Below are 20,683 nucleotides of genomic sequence, written 5' to 3'. Positions count from 1 at the left end.
TTTAGTAATTATTCAACGTTTGTCCTTGCATGCTCAAGTTGAAACCATTTCACGATCCTACTGCTTTCCTTTGGCCATCACATCTCGAACCTTTTTGATGTACGCAATATTGCCCTTCTCATTTGCTTCCTTGTAGTACGGCAAAGCCTTGATTCGCTCGAACCACGCATGTAGTTTCGGATATTTCGCTGGATCAGCCGGGACAAACTCGAACAAAGCGGAGATACTGGCACCACAGGCTAGATCTGCTATCGTCAGAGAGCCACGTACCAAATACAAATCCTTCTCCAAAAACTTCTCCATATGCTCGTACGCTTTATTAACATTATCAATAGTTTCCGGCGAAATAGTTAATTTGTTTTCCGTATAAACTGGCATCTGCAAAAAGTTTATAATTTGTCATGATCAGATTTATTGCGATCTCAGATCGCGGAAACACTTATAGTACTCACTACAATATTGAGGATACAACGCTCGTACAAGACACCATTATCGAAATGCAAACACTGATTGATTCTTGCACGTTTGCGGATATCGTTCTTGGGGAAGAGGCTGTCGTCCTTTGCGTATTTTTCAACGAGGTACGGAGCAATTGCGTGGCTTTCCCAAAGGTATTCCCCATTGTCATCCAATGTAGGAATGGTGTGCTGTGGGTTCATTTTCAAGTACTCTTCCTTCAAGTGATCCCCGGCGAAAAGATCAATTTCTCGGTACTCAATATCGAGATCTATAGCCTTAGCCACCATAAGGACACTTCGAACCACCGTGCTGATCTCCATACCGTACAAAATTGGCTTCCCCATTTTAGATACCGCGATTTTAACGTTTTTTAGATATTTTCCAAAAGTCGTCATCTTGATTATTTGAATGCATATATATGCATATATAACACATAAATATAGTGTTTCAGAGATGGTATCATTTGAGGGGATGATAGATACCTCATTAACAAAATTTGGGGAAAGAATTTCTAAATAAATGGAAGAAACCACTTTACAGAAATTGCAGGAGTTGTACAATACAGTTCCGCGGGGATCATCGCCTCATCCATGAGGGCTAAAACTTCATCGAATGTTACGAGATTGAGAATCGTGGCTAAGTGCGATTAAGTTCATCGACGATGAGGCACTTATTGTTAATGTCCTGCACGGGTTCATCGAAAGATATATGACAATCTATCTTATTTAAATCAGTTCAATTTGCTTTCCTGGCCAACATAATGGACAATTTCCTTTTGTCCGGGGTATGCTACGCTACACATTTCGTCTTTGTTATAGGGGTCAAACAAATTACGCAACAGGGCGATGCGCAACGTTACGTTATGCAACTGCATTTCCAATACACTTGGTAAATCTGAGTGTAATTCCACCGTATTTCTAGCGATTAAATTATTTCAAATAATAAAAATTGTTTTTCTTGTTCACTACACCGATATTTCGGGAATAAGTGAAGGGAACAAGTGGTTCCCGAAATATCGGTATTGCAAAATAAAAATCAACACTAGCGGATAACACGAATATTACATGGATGGATTGAGTCGATCGAAAAACCGCCTCACATGCAAAAGAAACAAGTCGGGAAACCGGAAGCTGAACGCTTCAGATATAAACGGTTTTGTGTAGGTAGGTAGGTAAGTAGGTATCAGTGGCCGCATCCGAGGAGCTCAATTAGCACTTTGGTGCACCGTTTTGATGCCACAAACTCCTAAGACCGTGACTGTTGTTATGGGAGCAGGGAAGCAGAGTCCAGCCGGCTCGGATCTTCAGAGCCAGCCCGTAGCATTCACGAAGGAAAGCAGCTCTCCGACCCTGCAGCTAGAAATCTCGCTGAGGTCCCCAAAGAATGGTTTACCCAGTGTTCGCAGCCTGACTCGACCCAGAGCTGGGCAATCGCAGAGAAAGTGCATGAGGCTTTCCCTTCCTTTTCCGCAGCTTCGGCAATGCGAGTTGTAGGGTAAGCCGAGCCTAGCGGCATGTCCCCTATGGGCCAGTGTCCCGTGCAGACCGCCGTAATCTTGAATGCATTTGCTCGCGTCTGGCACAGGAGCTCTCGTGATCGGGCTATGTTATAAGCGGGCCAAATTCTCCTTGACTTGGCACAGCTTGTAAGCCTTCGCCATCTCAGGCCCGCGGCTGCTAGGTAGTGCGAGTAGACTCGACCCCCGACAGCCGCCAGCGGAACGCCGACTGTATTCGCCAAGGGACTGCCAAGAGCAGAGCCTTGCCTGGCCAATCCGTCAGTCCGCTCATTCCCCTCTATGTTCCCATGCCCGGGAACCCAGAGGAGAGTGACCTTGAGCGTGCCGCCCAGATGGTTGAGCGCGTCTCTGCACTGCCCCACCATCCGGGAAGATGTCGTCGTTGAGTACAAGGCCTTGATGGCCGCTTGGCTGTCGGTCAGAATGGCTATGTTACGCTTGGGGCTCGAATCACGCTCCAGCCATCGACAGACTTCCAATATTGCCAGTACTTCCGCCTAGAATACACTGGTGAAACCTGGGAAACCATACGACTTGGATATACCGTGTGCATTCGAGAAAACCCCCGCGCCGACTCCATAGGCCATTTTTGATCCGTCCGTAAAGAATACCGTGTTATAGTCTTGCGACACGCCGCCGGTCTTCCACTTTGCCCTGGTTGGAAGGTCTCGTGAAGTTTCTCGTGAAGTTCAGCTTGCGTGTGACATAATCCGTGGGGGATGTCCAGATTTCTCGAGGTATTTCATCTAGGATGTTGCTGTGGCCGTAGGACTTCGCTGCCCAGCATCCGGACTCACGTAGTTTGACGGCACTGCACGCTGCAACATATTTGATGTGGAGGTCTAGGGGAGGAGATGCAGGAGTACATTGAGAGCATCTGCCGGGCAGGAATGCAGAGCCCCCATAGCACCTGCATACGCGGTTCTTTGAATCCTATTAAGCTTCGTTCTATTGTATTTCTTCTTCAAAGCCTGCCACCATACAATAGAGCGGTACGTTAGGATCCGACCCACTACATCGATGTACATCCAGAGAACCATCCTCGGCCGGAGACCCCATTTCTTTGCAAAGGTTCTCTTACAGGCATAGAAGGTTATACAGGCCTTCTTAACCCTCAGTTCTATGTTCAACCTCCAATTTAGCTTAGGATCCAGAATTACACCCAGATACTTTACATTAGAGGAAAGAACCAATCTTTATTCATTCAGCCGTGGTAGATGGAATTCAGGTATCCTTGGCTTGGTGGTGAATAGCATCAGTTGCGTTTTGGTTGAGTTTATGCTGAGTCCGCATCTTGCGGCCCACAGGCATACCTTTCGCAACGCTCCTTCCATGATGTCGCTCATAATGAACAGAAACATCATCATCATCATCAACGGCGCAACAACCGGTATCCGGTCTAGCCCTGCCTTAATAAGGAACTCCAGACATCCCGGTTTTGCGCCGAGGTCCACCAATTCGATATCCCTAAAAGCTGTCTGGCGTCCTGACCCACGCCATCACTCCATCTTAGGCAGGGTCTGCCTCGTCTTCTTTTTCTACCATAGATATTGCCCTTATAGACTTTCCGGGCGGGATCATCCTCATCCATACGGATTAAGTGATCCGCCCACCGTAACCTATTGAGCCGGATTTTATCCACAACCGGACGGTCATGGTATCGCTCATAGATTTCGTCATTGTGTAGGCTACGGAATCGTCCATCCTCATGTAGGGGGCCAAAAATTCTTCGGAGGATTCTTCTCTCGAACGCGGCCAAGAGTTCGCAATTTTTCTTGCTAAGAACCCAAGTTTCCGAGGAATACATGAGGACTGGCAAGATCATAGTCGTGTACAGTAAGAGCTTTGACCCTATGGTGAGACGTTTCGAGCGGAACAGTCTTTGTAAGCTGAAATAGGCTCTGTTGGCTGACAACAACCGTGCGCGGATTTCATCATCGTAGTTGTTATCGGTTGTGATTTTTGACCCTAGATAGGAGAAATTGTCAACGGTCTCAAAGTTGTATTCTCCTATCCTTATTCTTCTTCGTGTTTGTGTTTGACCAGTGCGGTTTGATGTTGTTGATTGATTCGTCTTCGGTGCTGACGTTGCCACCATATATTTTGTCTTGCCTTCATTGATGTGCAGCCCAAGATCTCGCGCCAATCGCCGCCTGCTCGATTTGGATGAAGGCAGTTTGTACATCTCGGGTCGTTCTTCCCATGATGTCGATATCGTCAGCATAGGCCAATAGTTGGGTGGACTTGAAGAGGATCGTACCTCTTGCATTTACCTCGGCATCACGGATCACTTTCTCGAGGGCCAGGTTAAAGAGGACGCATGATAGGGCATCCCCTTGTCGTAGACCGTTGTTGATGTCGAATGGTCTTGAGAGTGATCCTGCTGCTTTTATCTGGCCTCGCACATTGGACAGGGTCAGCCTAGTCAGTCTTATTAAGCCGTGTACAGTTTTACCCTGGCTATGCTATCATAGGCGGCTTTAAAGTCGATGAACAGATGGTGCAACTGTTGTCCATATTCCAACAGTTTTTCCATCGCTTGCCGAAGAGAGAAAATCTGATCTGTTGCTGATTTGCCTGGAGTGAAGCCTCTTTGGTATGGGCCAATGATGTTCTGGGCGTATGGGGCTATCCGGCTTAGTAACATAGTGGAGAATATCTTACAGATGGTACTCAGCAACGTGATACCTCTATAATTGCTGCACTGTGTGATATCTCCCTTTTTATGTATGAGACAGATAATGCCTCGTTGCCAATCGTCAGGCATTGATTCGCTGTCCCATACCTTGAGCACAAGTTGATGAACCACTTGGTCTAACTGATCGCCTCCATATTTAACCAATTCGGCTGTAATTCCATCGGCTTCTGGCGACTTATGAATTTTTAGCCGATGAATTGCGCGGACTGTTTCTCCTAAACTTGGTGGTGGCAGTATTTGTTCGCCGTCTTCAGTTGGCGGGACCTCCAATTCGCTGATGTTCTGGTTGTTCAGTAGCTCATCAAAGTACTCATCGCTCTAATATGCCCATTCTGTCGGAAATCAGATTTCCCTCTTTGTCTCGGCAGGATGAGCATCGAGGTGTATAAGGCTTCATCCTGCTGACCTGTTTGTAAAACTTCCGCGCCTGGTGCGGTTGCTCCCTGTACTTGTCTAGTTCATAGACTTGTTGGTTCTCCCAGGCTTCCTTTTTCCGTCTGTGAAGTCGCTTCTCCACTCGTCGGAGTTCGTGATAAGTGTCTGCGCGTGCCCGCGTTCTTTGAGAATGCAACATTACTCGGTATGCGGCATTCTTCCGTTCCGTTGCTAGCTTACATTCATCGTCAAACCAGCCGTTCCGACTCCTTTTGCGGCTGGGGCCAAGTATGTTTGTGGTCGTATCCATGATAACGTTCTTCAGGTGATTGTGAAGATCATTTGTTGATGCTTCATCTCCAGGTCCTCTGTTGACTGCGGTTATTGCGGCATCCATTTCCCTCTTATAGGTGTCGCGGAGGGTTGTGTTGTGGATGGCTTCAGTGTTCACTCTCACCTGATTGTCAGAGGGGATTCTAGGTGGTATTGTTATTCGAGCTCGGAGCACCATGCCAACGAGATAGTGATCCGAGTCTATATTGGCCCCCCATTATGTTCTGACATTCATCAAGGCTGAGAGGTGGCGGCGTTCGATCAACACGTGGTCAATTTGGTTGAAAGTGGTCCCGTCTGGAGAGGCCCACGTATGCTTTCCGCGCAAACCAGGTACTTCCAACAACCATTTCGTGTGACCCTGCTAATTGAATAATCCGCAGTCCGTTATCATTTGTTTTTTCGTGTAAGCTATGGGAGCCAACGTATCGCCTGAATACGGGCTCCTTCCTTGGCTGTTAAAATCCCCAAGTATGATTTTGATATCATATCTGGGACAGGCTTCGAGGGTTCGTTCTACTGCCTCGTAGAAGGTATCCTTCTCCGACTCTGCAGTCTCCTCTGTAGGGGCGTGAACGTTTATGAGGCTTATATTTCTAAACTTGCCTCACAAACGCAGAGTGCATAGCCGTTCGCTTATGTTTTCAAAGCCGATAACAGCAGGTTTCATTTTTTGGCTGCCTAAGAAACCTACTCCGAGCACATGGTTTACTGGATGACCGCTATAATATATGGTGTAGTGGCTCTTCTCCAGGAAACCGGTCCCTGTCCATCGCACCTCTTGCAATGCTGTTATATCAGCCCTATATTGGGACAGGGTATCGGCTAGCTGCTGGTCAGCTTCATCTCTGTACAGGGAGCGCACGATCCATGAGAAAATGCGCAAATCTTTATTCCGTGTTCGTTGCCGGGTCCGTCGTTTTAAAATCCGTCCTGTCCGAGGCTCCTGTTGTGGCTTCGTGACGAGTTGTTTTCCGTGTAGCCCTACCCAACCCCCAACCTGGAGGACCAGTTGGTACAATTTGTCCCGTTTTTAGGCGCGGGAGACTCGCCTTCATCCTTCTCCGTCTGCAGCTTTTCGTTAAGAAAGAGCTCCCAGCGGTCACCACGTGGAGGTGGAGATAGGGTTTGGTAGTAGAGCTGTTGGTGTTGGTTCAGCAGGCATTTCCCAGGTTTTATGCTCCATCGTGGGTACCAATCCACGTTTCGCCCTGGGACCTATACTACCCTTTGACCACCTGAACTTGAACAGAAACATCGCTGATACTAATATCACCAAGTCGTCGGCATACGGCACCATCTTCACCCCGCTGCTGTCCAATGTACGTAAAATTTTGTGCATTAGTATTAACCAGAGCACCGGTGAGATGGCATCACCCTGGGACGCGCCTCTGTTCACAGCTCTGGTCAAGTCTCCCAGATCGGACTGGATTATCCTGGTACTCAGCATGGATATAATCCAATGCGTGAGATACCCCTCCAATCCAATACCGGTCAAGGCTTCCTTGATGGCGTTGGTACTGACGTTGTTGAAAGCTCCTTCTATATCCAAGAAGGCAGCAAGGGTATACTGCTTGTACTGCAGCGACCGCTCAACCGTCCCAGTTACCTCGTGGAGGGTATGGAGGTTTTGGATATTTCTTATATAAAAATATTTGAGTGGACATTTGTCCTATTAGAACCTAACACGTAATACATGCATAAATTATGTGAGGATACCCACTTTCGCGTGATACTAACATTCAAAGTCTTGGATCTGCACAGAAGCGACAACTTTGACCTATTATAACTTTGTTAGTAATGGTGCGATTTCCACCAAACTTGGTAAGATGTGCTCTATCTTATAGCATTTATTGTCGCAAAGTTTCATGATTCTAGAATAAATTTAAGGGGGGTTTTGCAGTCAATTACTAAAAACTGTAGTAATATACCATTATTAACTTCATTTGAACAGATATCGGTATGAGGGGTATTTCGGAGCCTTGGCGCCATATAGTGGCAGCCTCCTGATTTTTTTCAGATTTTTTGGTTGGTTAGTTTCTGAGAATGGGTCCGTGAAAGAAATGGTCACTTTCGACCCCCCGCACTCTCTATCTTTTCAACAGATGTCAAAACTAAGAGCGACATCCAAATGTACTAAGACGGGATCGGAAAGTACCTTTCATTTGATACCCAACATGACTATATTAGGTTAAAAAAATTTGTACCTCTCTTTTGCATATATGGAGACCCCTCACCCCCTTCAGTTTGACCTAGAATGACGTAATTCAATGTATGCGTGAGCGTTCACATTTGAGTTCCTTCCCACCAAATTTGGTGTCAATCGCTGCTACAGTTTCCGTGTGCGTGTGACAGATAGACAGACGGTCAGTAAACCGATTTTAAAAGGTTTTGTTTTACACAAAACCTTAAAAAGGCTGTTTTACTAGGACGATTCACTTTGTTCCAAGTCGATGATCGATGCTTCTAAACCCACCCTACTCTCGAGGTCTGGCCCTCAACGATTATTTCAAAAAGATGCTCCAGAGAAAGAAATTTCACCCAGATAAGGAAGCAACTGCCGAAACTGAGGCCTTTTTTGAGAGCAAAGATAAATTGTTATACAAAAAAAGTATCTAAAAGTTAGATGAAGAAGACTGACCGCAATATATCACTTTTGAAGGAGAGTATGTTGGTGAATAGAGTCAAATTTCTAAAAAAAAATCTTTTTTTTGGTCAGACCAGAGACCTGTTGAGTGATGTGTTAATTTCCCGGAATTCGTTGACAGGTTTGTGGATCTTAGGTAGATCCTTTCTTTGGCAGTACATGGTTGCGTATTCTTAGTTTGGTTGGATTCTCGATGGTGTAGGGGCATGTTTTCAATACTCCTACTAGCCTTTTCATTGCCAAGGCTCTTTCCTTAATTCAAAATATTCTCCGGCCCGGAATTTCTCCAACATTCACGCGTCTTAATCCCTTTTCTTCATTACCCATCCAATGATCCACAGATTGCTCTCGATATCCCCCAGTGCAGACAGATTTATAAAGGCAAAGGAATACATCATTGACACCGGAGTGAAGAGCGACGAAAATCCAAGAAGTGCGGGCGCTGACATCCTTCTTCAGCAACATGAAAGTGTACAGAAGAAAAGGGGTCACACCCTCCGCGGCTTCGTCGAAATTTAAAAGAACAATAATATCAAGTGGGATGCACCGAATCGAAACTACGCTAGGATCCCCCAAAGACGAATTAAACATGAATCCAGCGAAATATAATATAATAAAGTAACGTGTCCAGATTGTTAGAAGAGCTATAAAGGACAAAAAGGCTGGTTTCGGTACACGAGGGAGCACGCGAGAAAAGCGGAAACTTTCACGAAGAACGCAGCTCTGAAATCGATGATAGCATGGCACATCATAAAGGAAGGGCAGAGCATCACATGGGTAAAGTGTATGTGGTTAGGGAATGCGGGAAGAGAAGAAAGCTAGATGCGACACTCCAAACTACGACACAGTCAGTATACAATGGAAACTGAGAGAGGTGATAAATGAGAAAGCGCGCAATATCATTGACCCTTATCCAAAACCCTATTTCCTGAGTTAACCTTATGAACTTTAGTTGGTTGTGTACTGAGGTAGGATACAACTGGTGCCTGAAATACGTATCATCGTCATCATCAACGACGCAACAACCGGTATCCGGTCTAGGCCTGCCTTAATAAGGAACTCCAGACATCCCGGTTTTGCACCGAGGTTCACCAAATCGATATCCCCATAAACTGTCTGCCGTCCTGGCCTACGCCATCGCTCCATCTTAGGCAGGGTCTGCCTCGTCTTTTTTTCTACCATAGACATTGCCTTTATAGACTTTCCGGGCTGGATCATCCTCATTCATACGGATTAAGTCACCTATTGCACTGGATTTTATCCACAACCGGACGGTCATGGTATCGCTCATCCTCATGTAGTGGGCCAACAATTCTTCGGCGGAAGATTGTTTCCTCGAACGCGGCCAAGAGTTCGCAATTTTTCTTGCTAAGAACCCAAGTGTAATGTGAGCATCGCGATGGAGTGTACTCGCAGGTTTCTTGGACATTGATTACCAGTACATTTTCTTCGAAGCGGCAAACGGCTCCTTCCGATATTCTGACGGCCGAAGAATACCTACAAGATATTCTGTAAGAGACCAAAATGGGACAACCCTTAGATCTGCGGAAAATAAGAGAGTAAAATGGGGACTCCGCCCTGAAAGCAACAGGCGAAAATCATCCTGCTGACCGGAGCTAGTCAGTGGCAACCATTGAGTTTCGTGTATAAACTTTTTACCAAAAAACTGAATGCTCATCGACCAACCTATTCCATCGTGCAGGCACTTTTTTCATGGACACAATCAGGAGTTCGCGCGTTCCCAATTTTGTGCAGGTAAGACTGAAAATCTCCATGCCCGCTTAGAAGTTGGGTAAGGAAGTGATCAATTACACCGTGCGTTCGGTTCAGCCAAGGGTCTGAATTGTCGATGAGCCGCACAGTCCATCTGCCCCTTGGTTCATTTTGCCAAGAGAGTTGCCACTCGGTAAGGGTGCGTTGACGTTCTTCACGGCAACCACCTCTCTTAAGTTTTCGCCCTTACTGCGGTAGATAGCTTTGCGCTCCTTGTCAAAGAGGGTAACGGGGATCACTCCGGCGATCACCATTACGGCCGGTTCGGAGACAGTGCGATAGGCAAACGCCATTCGCAAAGCTCCTCGCCTCTGCACTTGAGCAAGGCCCTTACGATACAGCTCCTTGTGAAGGGGCACTTGAAACTTGTGGGAAAAGATCACTAATGATATCCAATAGCAAATGATGGTTGGTGGTCAGTGGTGAGCGTTTTCTCTTGATCGATGCCATGACTGCCTTGTTCGTACTTCTCCATGGGTCGCAGTTCCTTTTCTTGCATAACCTCTTAAAGCGTTAAGTTTTACTTCTCGAAATAACTACTTGCAGTTCTTTCTTTGCCATTCTATATCGGTTGCGCTACTCTGCAGAGTCAGGTCGATTCCTATTACGTTGACTATGTCTCCTGGCTTTAAAACAGAATCTGGGACATTCTTCAATTTCGGAATTTCGCATTCGTTTGTTGAATACTAATCGATATAACTAGCACTTGTCAAATCGTATCCCTTCTTGTGCACGGTGTTACTGCCGATTAGCATTCTTGAGAAAATAATCCGAGAGTTTGCAGCTGTGGATGAATTTTTGAAGTATTACACTGTCTAACACCGGAGCGTCTACAGGTCCTGAAGTGCAGTGCAGCCGACATTAGCCAGTGCCAATTTAACATCTTCCGTTAAATGCTAACTACAGCGCAAGCTAATCAAATTCGCTCATCGATGGGGCGACAATTCACTGCGGCCATATATTGTTTGTCCGCTCCGTCTATCCGCATATTTTTTCGCTCTACTTTTAGGTGAATAAGCATATTGCGAGCGCAATGTTGACCACATTGCCTCCTATAGGGTACTCTACTCTACTCCTACAATGAATGAAGTGGTCTAACACACTTGAAGGCCCTGATCCCATTGGATTGTTGCGCTAACGATTATTATTATAAGCATGTTGGGCGCGGAGAAGACCGCGCGAGACGTGATTCCCCCGTTGGCCGCCGTCGCGGTTAGGGTGCCTCTCTTTTGGCGACGCAACGCGGCGGCGTCGTTTCGCCAAGTAGAGGCGCAATTTACGCTGGCTGGCCCCACTTGTTTCAACCATGCCCTCATCGGTCTCGACTAAGAGACTACCGAACTTATTTCGGACGTGGTTGAAGATTGCTCGTACGTCCGTCACAAGGAGCAGCTGATTCGGCGACTTCCGGAAATGAGGTGTCGAGATCTGCTTCCCGAAAAGGGTGTTCGGATAGTCGCACGCTAGGACCCTCATCGGCTTCGACGATTTGCTAATACCATTGTAAATAAGGAGCTCAAGCGACTAAATGTACCACAGGATGCACGTTTAACGCAACAAAAAACTATGCTTGCTGAGTGCCTCGGCAACGGCTACCCGAAGCGCAGTACCGCGTCGCCTTACAATCTTCAACCACCAGAGCAGGCGTTGCTTCCTGGTCGACACGCCGCTGAAATGTCGGTTCTCCCAGTACCCTGTCTGAACACATTAGCCCCACAGGTCCCATAGAATCTACGACTGGCTGCCGCGAAATGCTCACCCATCCGCACCTATGGCTATAGGCAGTTGGACGTGAGTCTCGGACTGCGCCCAACGTTTGTTGGTGAACCTACAGTGCATTTTTCAACGTCTCTGAGACTGGACTATTCTTAAACGTTGAAAAATTCAGATTCCTATAGAAGCAAGTAAAATTTCTCGGTCGCTTAATAACCTATGACGGAATCCAACCTAACCCAGACAAGGTTGAAGTGATTAAGAACTTTCCCCAACCAACCACTAAGGACCTGCGAAGGTTTTTGGACATGTTAAATTTCTATCGTCGTTTCTTGCCCAAGGTCGCTCATCACAAAGCAATTCTTAACGCTTACTTATCAGGGCCCAAAACCAAAAACTTCCGCGAGGTTGCGTGCTTTGCTGAGGCTGTCCATGCGTTTGACATAGTCAAACAACGCTGCTGGCATTCCCTCAGCCAAATGCACCCATAACTATGTTCGTCGATCCGTAAGATACGGCGGTAGGGGCCGCTCTTCGTCAACGGGTGAATCAAACCTGGCAATCGTTGAGCTTCTTTTCGAAGTGACTCAACCCACCTTAACGTAACTATAGTGCCTACGAACGTGGGTTGCGCACCTCGGTATAAAATACTTCCGATTCTCCCTGGAGGATAGGCCGTTCACCGTGTTCATGGATTGCAAGCTCCTTACTATCGCGCTTAGACAAAAGCTCGACAAAGCATCCCCTCGCCTACTTCGGCACTTAAGTTATATCAGCTAGTTTACTTCTGATATCCAACATGTGTCTAGTAAAGACAATGTTGTTGTAAAAGCATTGTCTCGGATCCCGGAGGTCACAGTAACCGCCGTGGTTGATTATACGGCAATCGCTTACACACAAAAAGACGACGCAGAGTTTCTAATACAAGTTCAAGGAGTTTCATATTTTCGGCTGAAACTCTTATTTACTCCGCGAGATCTCAGATAAGAGACTCAGGCCATTCATTCCGGCCGATTTTCGCAGAGAAGTATTTCATGCAATATACGATCTTGCGAACACAGGCATCAGGACAACGAGCCTGATACTCACTGGGAAATACTTCTGGCCGTTCATGAACAAGGACATAAACTCTTGGGCCAGACAATGCATCGCGTGCCAGAAGTGCAAAGTCAACAAGCACGTGCGAAAGGAAGTAGGTGTATTTCCTAGGGTGACCAAGCGCTTCCAAACCATCTATGTCGACAGCATTGCGAAACTCGTACGGTTACAGGTATTGCCTCACAATTATCGACAGGTTTACGCGGTCGTACGGAAGGTCGCGGTTCAAATCTCGCTGGCAGTGCGATTTGTATCGTGATTTGAAGTCGGACACCAGTCGACTCAGCTGTGAATGAGTACCTGAGTCAAATCAGGGTAATAATCTCGGTCGAGCGCAATGCTGACCACATTGCCTCCTAGTGTACAGATACGGTCTTGAATGAAGTGCTCTAACACACTTCAAGGCTCTGATCCAACATGGATTGTTGCGCCAATGATTATTATTATTATTACGCGGTGACCTGAAGCAATACCTCTGACTGACATTACTGCACAGGCCGACGACCTCTGTCGAGACTGGATTCCGCGCTTTGGTGTTTCAGCCGTAATCATCACGGACTAGGGAATGCAATTCGAGTCTACTCTTTTCGGGGAGTTAGGAAAGCTCGTTGACTTCAAACGATATAGGACTACTGCATACCATCCACAGTCCACTGGTATGCTGGAACTTTGGTACTGGACGCTGAAGGCCGCCTTTCCTTTCATCCTCCTCGGCTTTCGCACGGCCCACCGAGCCCAGTTCACGGCCAGCCTCGCGGAGATGGTGTACGAGGAGAATCTGCGCCTCCCTGCCGACCCTGTGCTGGACATCAGAGCGGAGTTAAGCAACTTTGGCAGGTTGAGTTTGCTCAGAGACGCGGTTTTGAAGTTACACCTGACTCCACCTTCACGAACCGCGACAACGGAGGTGGTCAGTCCGTTGTCAGGGCCACCGTATTGAACGGCCGTGAAATCAACTGACGGCCTGACAGGAGACTGAGGTGAGAAATGTCAAGAGTGACATTCAGATAGAGACTCTACTCCTCTCGGCCGGCCGGTCGGCAGCTTTCGCGCAAAAACAAAAATTGAATTCTTACCGCTTACAATTAAAACACGTCTAATTTTTGCTTTCTAACTCAGATAATGTGAAATTCTCTTTTTCTTCAGCCTCTGTACCGTTCACAAGCGGGTTCGGCTACTCGTGATCGGTTTCGCCATTTGGCTCTATTGAATGCCTGATCTGAATGCAATCTCGAGGCTTTTAAATCCGCATCCAACGTATCAAGCCACCGTTGTTTTGGTCTGCCTTTTGGTCGTTTACTATCGACTTCATCGATTTCAGACCAATCTTGGCAAGTTAATTCTCGTTAGCACGAATTGCGTGACCATACCATCCAAGACGCCTATCTCGCAACTTTTCCACGATCGATGGAACCCCATAACGATCGCGGATATCCTCATTTCGGATGTGATCAAGACGTGTCCAGTCCAACGCAACATCTTTGTCTCCATTACCGCAAGACGCTGTTTATAGTTTTTTATAGTCGGCCAACACTCAGAACCATAGAGGGCGACAGGACGGACGATATTGCCGTAAATTTTAGATTTGAGACATTCGTTACTACGTCGATCACAAAGAACACCAGTTGTGGAACGCCACTTCATCCAGGTTGCGTTAATGCGTGAAGCAATTTCATAACGGAGTTCTCCATTGGCTGATAGCGTTGATCCGAGGTGTTTAAACACTCTCAGTTCTCGGCAGGTCATTGCCGCTGACAATGATTGTGCCTGTTTCATGTGGATCGGTCGTCAAACATTCAGTTTTGCTTAGATTCAATCTGAAACCGTGCTGCATGAGGCGATCACTCAGATAACGTGAAATTATTATTGGGGAAAGAGATCCCCAAGGAGTAACATTGTTGTAAGCTGAGTTAAAGAGAGAGAAAGTGATCCGTGATGCTGAGGTAAATGCAAGAGGTACGATCCTCTTTAAGTCCACCCAACTACTGGCCTATGCTGGCGATATCGACATCATGGGAAGAACGACCCGAGAGGTACAAACTACCTTCATCCAGATCGAGCAGGCGATTGGCGCGAGATCTTACTGTACAAGACAATGATCTTGCCAGTCCTCATGCATTCCTCGGAGACTTGGGTTCTTAGCAAAAAAAACTGCTAACTATTGGTCGCGTTCGAGAGAAGAATCCTCCGAAGAATTTTTGGCCACCTAAGAGTAATATCTATGGTAGAAAAAGAAGACAGAGTAGACCCTGTCTGAGATGGAGCGATGGCGTAGGTCAGGACGCCAGACAGCTTTTAGGGATATCGAATTGGTGGACCTCGGCGCAAAACCGGGATGTCTGGAGTTCCTTATTAAGGCAGGCCTAGATCGGATACTGGTTGTTGCGCCGTTGATGATGATGATTATAGTTTCGCCTATTTCAAGCGTATTGAAGAACTGCAATTTTATTAACGTGAATTAGCCATTAAAAGTGATCCTCACTCCACAAACTTTTTATATTTAGTAATTATTCAACTGAAACGAGTTATCTTTGCATGCTCAAGTTGAAACCATTTCACGATCCTACTGCTTCCCTTTGGCCATCAGATCTCGAATCATCTTGATGTACGCAATATTTCCCTTTTCCGCGGTTTTTGGTTACTGAGCACCAAGGAGCAAGAAGATTCGACGGTTGGAACTTTTTAAAATCTCTATTCGCTGTAAATGGTCCCGTTTTGATGACTGGGTGACAAGCTTTTACCTCGAATCGATAGCCTCAAAGTCCTTAAGGTCTACACTGGTTGAAAATTCTCAAAATCCAGGGAACTGTTTGAATTTAGGAAAACAGATAAACTTTGTATAAAAAAGTATTTAATGGATGTGTACAGAATTTTTATTCCTCTTATGTCAGATAATTCCAGTTTATTCCTTTATTCAATTAATCCTGCGAATACTGCTAATAGTTTTTGTTAGTCATATTATAGTTTCAACTACCTTAAATATGATTGAATACTCGCAACTGTTATCTAATTTAATCAACCACTAAAACTGATCCTTATTTTACATCCTTTATCTGATTAGTAAGTATTTAAAGCTGAAACGATGTATCCTTGCATAATTATGTAGAAAGGATTTCATGGTCTTATTGCTTTCCTTTTGCCATCAGATTTCGAATCATTTTGATGTACGCAATATTGCCCTTTTCATTCGTTTCCTTGTAGTACGGCAGAGCCCTAATTCGCTCGAACCACGCATGTAGTTTCGGATATTTAGCTGGATCAGCCGGGACAAACTCGAACAAAGTCGAGATACTAGCACCACAGGCTAGATCTGCAATCGTCAGAGAGTCACCAACCAAATACAAACCCTGCTCCAAAAACTTCTCCATATGCTCGTACGCTTTATTAACATTATCAATAGTTTCCGGCGAAATAGTTGATTTGTTTTGCGTATAAACTGGCATCTGCAAAAAGTTTATAATTTGTCATGATCAGATTTATTGCGATCTCAGATCGCGGAAGCACTTATAGTACTCACTACAATATTGAGGATACAACGCTCGTACAAGGTACCATTATTGAAATGCAAACGCTGATTGATTCTCGCACGTTTGCGGATGTCATTCTTGGGGAAAAGGCTGTCGTCCTTTGCGTATTTTTCAACGAGATACGGAGCAATTGCGTGGCTTTCCCAAAGGTACTCCCCATTGTCATCCAATGTAGGAATGGTGTGCTGTGGGTTCATTTTCAAGTACTCTTCCTTCAAGTGATCCCCGGCGAAAAGATCAATTTCTCGGTACTCAATATCGAGATCTATAGCCTTAGCCACCATAATGACACTTCGAACCACCATGCTGATCTCCATACCGTACAAAATTGGCTTCTCCATTTTAGATTTGATTGGTTTCGATATGAATAAATGAGATTCTAGCTGAGATGCGTCTTTAACGAGAATTTGAAAGAAACTAATTCTTTGCTCGCTAGAGTCATTGTACACCTGCTAGTCCATGGGAGGGCTGTAGATACGCTTATCTGAATATGAATTTAGACAACTCATTCAACGATAACATTGTGAAGCCTCAGCGTTTATCAGCCATGATGGGCGCTAATAAACACTGACCGAGCTCAACAGATCTATTGGATCCGATGTGGGAGTGTGTACGTATGTGACCAAGACCATTGATTGCTCTAGTATCTATCTCATGACTGTAATGAAAAAGATTGAATATTAGTTCAGAATGGAGCGGAATTGAATATGCAGAGCCGTATTCATATCATCTTTCAGTAACTTTGATTTGATTCCCCTAACCTTGAGGTCTGCAGAATTTGAATGTCATGATGATGAGTAAAGTTTGAATGGTTTGTAGTGCATACGTTTATGGTCTTATTTACACATTCTGACGAAATTATGAAGACCCCTACCGGTTGCTAAATAGATAAGAGTGATAACATACAGAGCGGTTTTGACCGAACCATTTACCATGTCTGATAATTATTTAGAAAAGTGGTTCTTCGTCGTTTTTAACGTTTTTTAGATATTTTTCAAAAGTCGTCCCCTTGATTATTTGAAAGCATATATATATGCATATATAACACATAAATATAGTGTTGCAGAGATGGTATCATTTAAGGGGATGATACCTCATTAACAAGATCTTGAGGAAAAGCTGGGTGAGCCGCAATGGTAACGCCATATCAATCTATTATAGTTGGCACGGTATACTCACCAAATGCTGCTTAAACTTGGTAAACTTGGAAACGCCCCTGATATGGAATACTAGGGCAGGAGGATGCATGTTACACGTGACATTTAGCATTCTTCTTATCTATAGCACTCCAAATACATTTTTAGCTGACTCTTTGGAAAATATTCTCAAAATCAATGAAGGTAGCTGAGGCGGCGACCTAAACTCCGAACTTTGTGCTCCGTGTTATATTGTATATGCAAATGTGGTTGGTATAGTAAAATTCAGACTGGGGGCTTGCCTACTCTGTCAGTCACACTTTCGAAGCATTCCTCCATGCGTTTTATGGTTACCTCTTTTCTTTATCATTGCTGCAGCAGGGAAAACACACAAATGCCAGTCAAGACGGATGCCCTTCTTTGGGATCTTACCAACCACCCATTTTTCCAATCTCCTAAAGAAGAACTCTCTTTCGGAATATTGTCGTGCATGCCAAGCACACACTTATATTCCAATTAACTGGCGTGATGTGAAGGTGCTATTTATTCCCAAACCAGGGGAACTCATCTACACGGACGCAAAAAGCTTCCGACCGATCAGTCAAACGTCGTTTCTATTAAAAGGACTAGAAAGACGAGACAAATTGTACCAACTGGTCCTCCAGGTTGGCTAGGGCTGACAACCCTACACGGAAAACCGAAATAACAAATCCACAACAGGAGCCTCGGGCTGGACGGATGATACAACGACGAACCCAGTAATGATAAAGGAAGAACGATTTGCGCATTTTCTCATGGAACGTGTGCTCTCTGTACAGAGATGGAGTTACGAAGCAGCTAGCCGATACCTTCTCCCAATGTAGGGCTGATGTAATGGCGTTACAGGAGATGCGTTGGATAGGGACCGGATTTCTGGAGAAGAGTCGCTACACTATATATTATAGCGGTCATCCAGTAAACCATGTGCTCGGAATAGGTTTCTTAGTCAGCCAAAAAATGAAACTTGGTGTTATCGGCAAAATTAAAAATATAAGCCCCATTAACGTTCACACCCCTACAGAGAAGACTGCATAGTCGGAGAAGGATACCTTCTACGAGGCAGTTGAACGAACCCTCGAAGCCTGTCCTAGCTATGATATCAAAATCATACTTGGAGATTCTAACAAACAAGAAGGAACGGAGCCCGTATTCAGGCGATACGTTGGTTTCCCTAGCTTACATAAAAATACAAATGATAACGGACTGCGGATCATTCAATTAGCAGTGTCACACGAAATCGTTGTTGAAAGTACCTGGTTTGCGCGGAAAGCGGTTCACAAACATACGTGGGCCTCTTCAGACGGGACCACTTTCAACCAAATTGATCACGTGTTGATCGAACGCCGCTACTTCTCAGCCTTGATGAATGTCAGAACATATAGGGGGGCCAATATAGACTTGGATCACTATTTCGTTGGCATGGTGCTCCGAGCTCAAATAACAAAATCGCCCAGAATCCCATTCATAACACAGCCCTCCGCAACAGGGGAGAGAGAGCTGGATGCCGCAATAATCGCAGTCAACAGAGATCTTGGAGATGAAGCATCAACAAATGATCTTCACAACTACCTGAAGAACGTTATCATTGATACGGCCACAAACATACTTGGCGCCAGTCGCAAAAAGAGTCGGAACGGCTGGTTTGACGATGAATGTAAGCTAGCAACGGAACGGAAGAATGCTGCATACTAAGTAATGTTGAATTCTCAAAGAACGCGGGCACGCACAGAGACTTATCACGAACTCCGTCGAGCGGAGAAGCGGCTTCACAGACGAAAAAGGAAGTCTGGGAGAATCAACAAGTCTGTGAACTATAAAAGTACAGGGAGCAACCGCACCAGGCGCGGAAGTTTTACCAACAAGTCGGCAGGATGATGCCTTACAGACGTCGATGTTCATCCTTCCGAATCAAAGAGGGAAATCTGATTTTCGACAGAATGAGCATATAGGAGTGATGGGTTGAGTATTTTGATGAACTGTTCAACAACCAAAATATCGGCGAGTTGAAGGTCCCGCCAACTGAAGACGACGGACAAATACTGCCACCACGAAGCATAGAAGAAACAGTCCGTGAAGTACACCGGCTTAAAAACCATAAGTGGCGAGGAGCCGATGGAATTACAGTCGAATTGGTTAAATATGGAGGCGACCAACTACACCAAGTGGTTCAAGGTGTGGGACAGCGAATTACTGCCTGACGACTGGCAAAGAGGCATTATAGAGGTATCATGTTGCTGAGCACCATCTATAAGATATTCTCCGCTATCTTGCTGGGCCGCAAGGCCCCATACGCTCAGAACGTCATCGGCCCATACTAAAGACGCTTCACTCCAGACAAATCAGCAACAGATCAGATTTTCTCTCTGCTCCAGATGATGGAAAAACTGTTGGAATATGGGCAACAATTGCACCATATATTCATCGACTTTAAAGCCACCTATGATAGCATAGCCAGTCGGTATTCCGACGAAATTAATAAGACTGACTAGGCTGACGCTGACCAATATGCGAGGCCAGATAAAAGCAGCAGGATCACTCTTGTGACCATTCAACATCAACAACGGTTTAAGACAGAGGGATGCCCTATCATGCGTTCTCGTTAACCTAACCCTGGAGAAAGTGATTCGCTTTCTTTAATTTCCAAAGGAACTACAGGCAGAACATTGCAATTCAGACTGACAGCCAAGCCGCAGTCAAGGCACACCTAACCAGGTGAACTCCAAACTGGTATGGGAATGTCTTGAGAAACTGAATAGACTCGACTCACACAATAAGGTCTGGATAATCTGGATTCCATGCCACGAACTAGCCAAGAAGGGAGCAAGGACGCCTTTACACGGACCAAAACCCTTCTGTTGAATCGAAAACGGGCCGCATTAAAATATGAAGATGATCGGCTGAGGGATTTATATTGGGCGGGTCTGCAAGGAATCGAGCAATCCATGGTGCTTATTGGGGGACGTGAACCCAAGCGCACGCAGAATTGTTTAAATGTCGAGCAAGATCAGAAGCGAAGCAGAGTGGGCAAGCAGTCAGACGCTAAGCAACATCCGAAGAAAATTGCGCAGCAACAATCAGCCGACAGCCCACGAATTGCGAAACCCTTCAGCGACGTGGCCAGGAGCTACTTACGTGTGACGCTGGCGGATGGTAATTCTGCTAGCGGCAAACTAGAGGCGGAGGTATGGACCAGTGTTGAGGCCAGGCTGTCGGGAATGGTCTTTGAACATCTCCACCGAAGGCAAACACGCGGGACTCCGGACACGGGATTCCTCCTAGGTGGTCCGTGGGTTCCACGTTATAGCTTGCATGGAGCAGTTCTCTAGGGACTTTCTCAGTTCGTGCGTCGCTAAGATCAGCGACGCG

The 20,683-nt window shown here is 45.7% G+C and overlaps 2 protein-coding genes across 2 annotated transcripts in view; both read right to left on the bottom strand.

Annotated features, from left to right (window-relative positions):
* The window catches only part of LOC119654706 (glutathione S-transferase 1-like), a 28,193-nt gene continuing 7,510 nt past the window's right edge, over positions 1 to 20,683 (bottom strand). Inside the window, exons 2-3 of the mRNA XM_038060225.1 lie at positions 453 to 803; positions 1 to 378 (exon numbers count right to left, since the gene is read on the bottom strand). Of these exons, the coding sequence (XP_037916153.1) occupies positions 58 to 378; positions 453 to 803 (672 nt within the window). The 3' untranslated portion in view covers positions 1 to 57. The remainder of the gene's footprint in view (positions 379 to 452; positions 804 to 20,683) is intronic.
* Positions 15,478 to 16,564, bottom strand: LOC119654707 (glutathione S-transferase 1-like). Its single transcript, XM_038060226.1, has 2 exons — positions 16,133 to 16,564; positions 15,478 to 16,058 (listed from the first exon to the last, which is right to left on the bottom strand). Exons 1-2 carry the CDS (start codon positions 16,481 to 16,483, stop codon positions 15,738 to 15,740), a joined length of 672 nt encoding a protein of 223 aa, XP_037916154.1. The 5' UTR covers positions 16,484 to 16,564; the 3' UTR covers positions 15,478 to 15,737.

The sequence above is a fragment of the Hermetia illucens genome, chromosome 4 (genome assembly GCF_905115235.1).
Source record: "Hermetia illucens chromosome 4, iHerIll2.2.curated.20191125, whole genome shotgun sequence".
Classification (NCBI taxonomy): Eukaryota; Metazoa; Arthropoda; class Insecta; order Diptera; family Stratiomyidae; genus Hermetia; species Hermetia illucens.
Note: the sequence above shows the minus strand (reverse complement) of the source record. Positions and strands in the feature narration are given on the sequence as shown.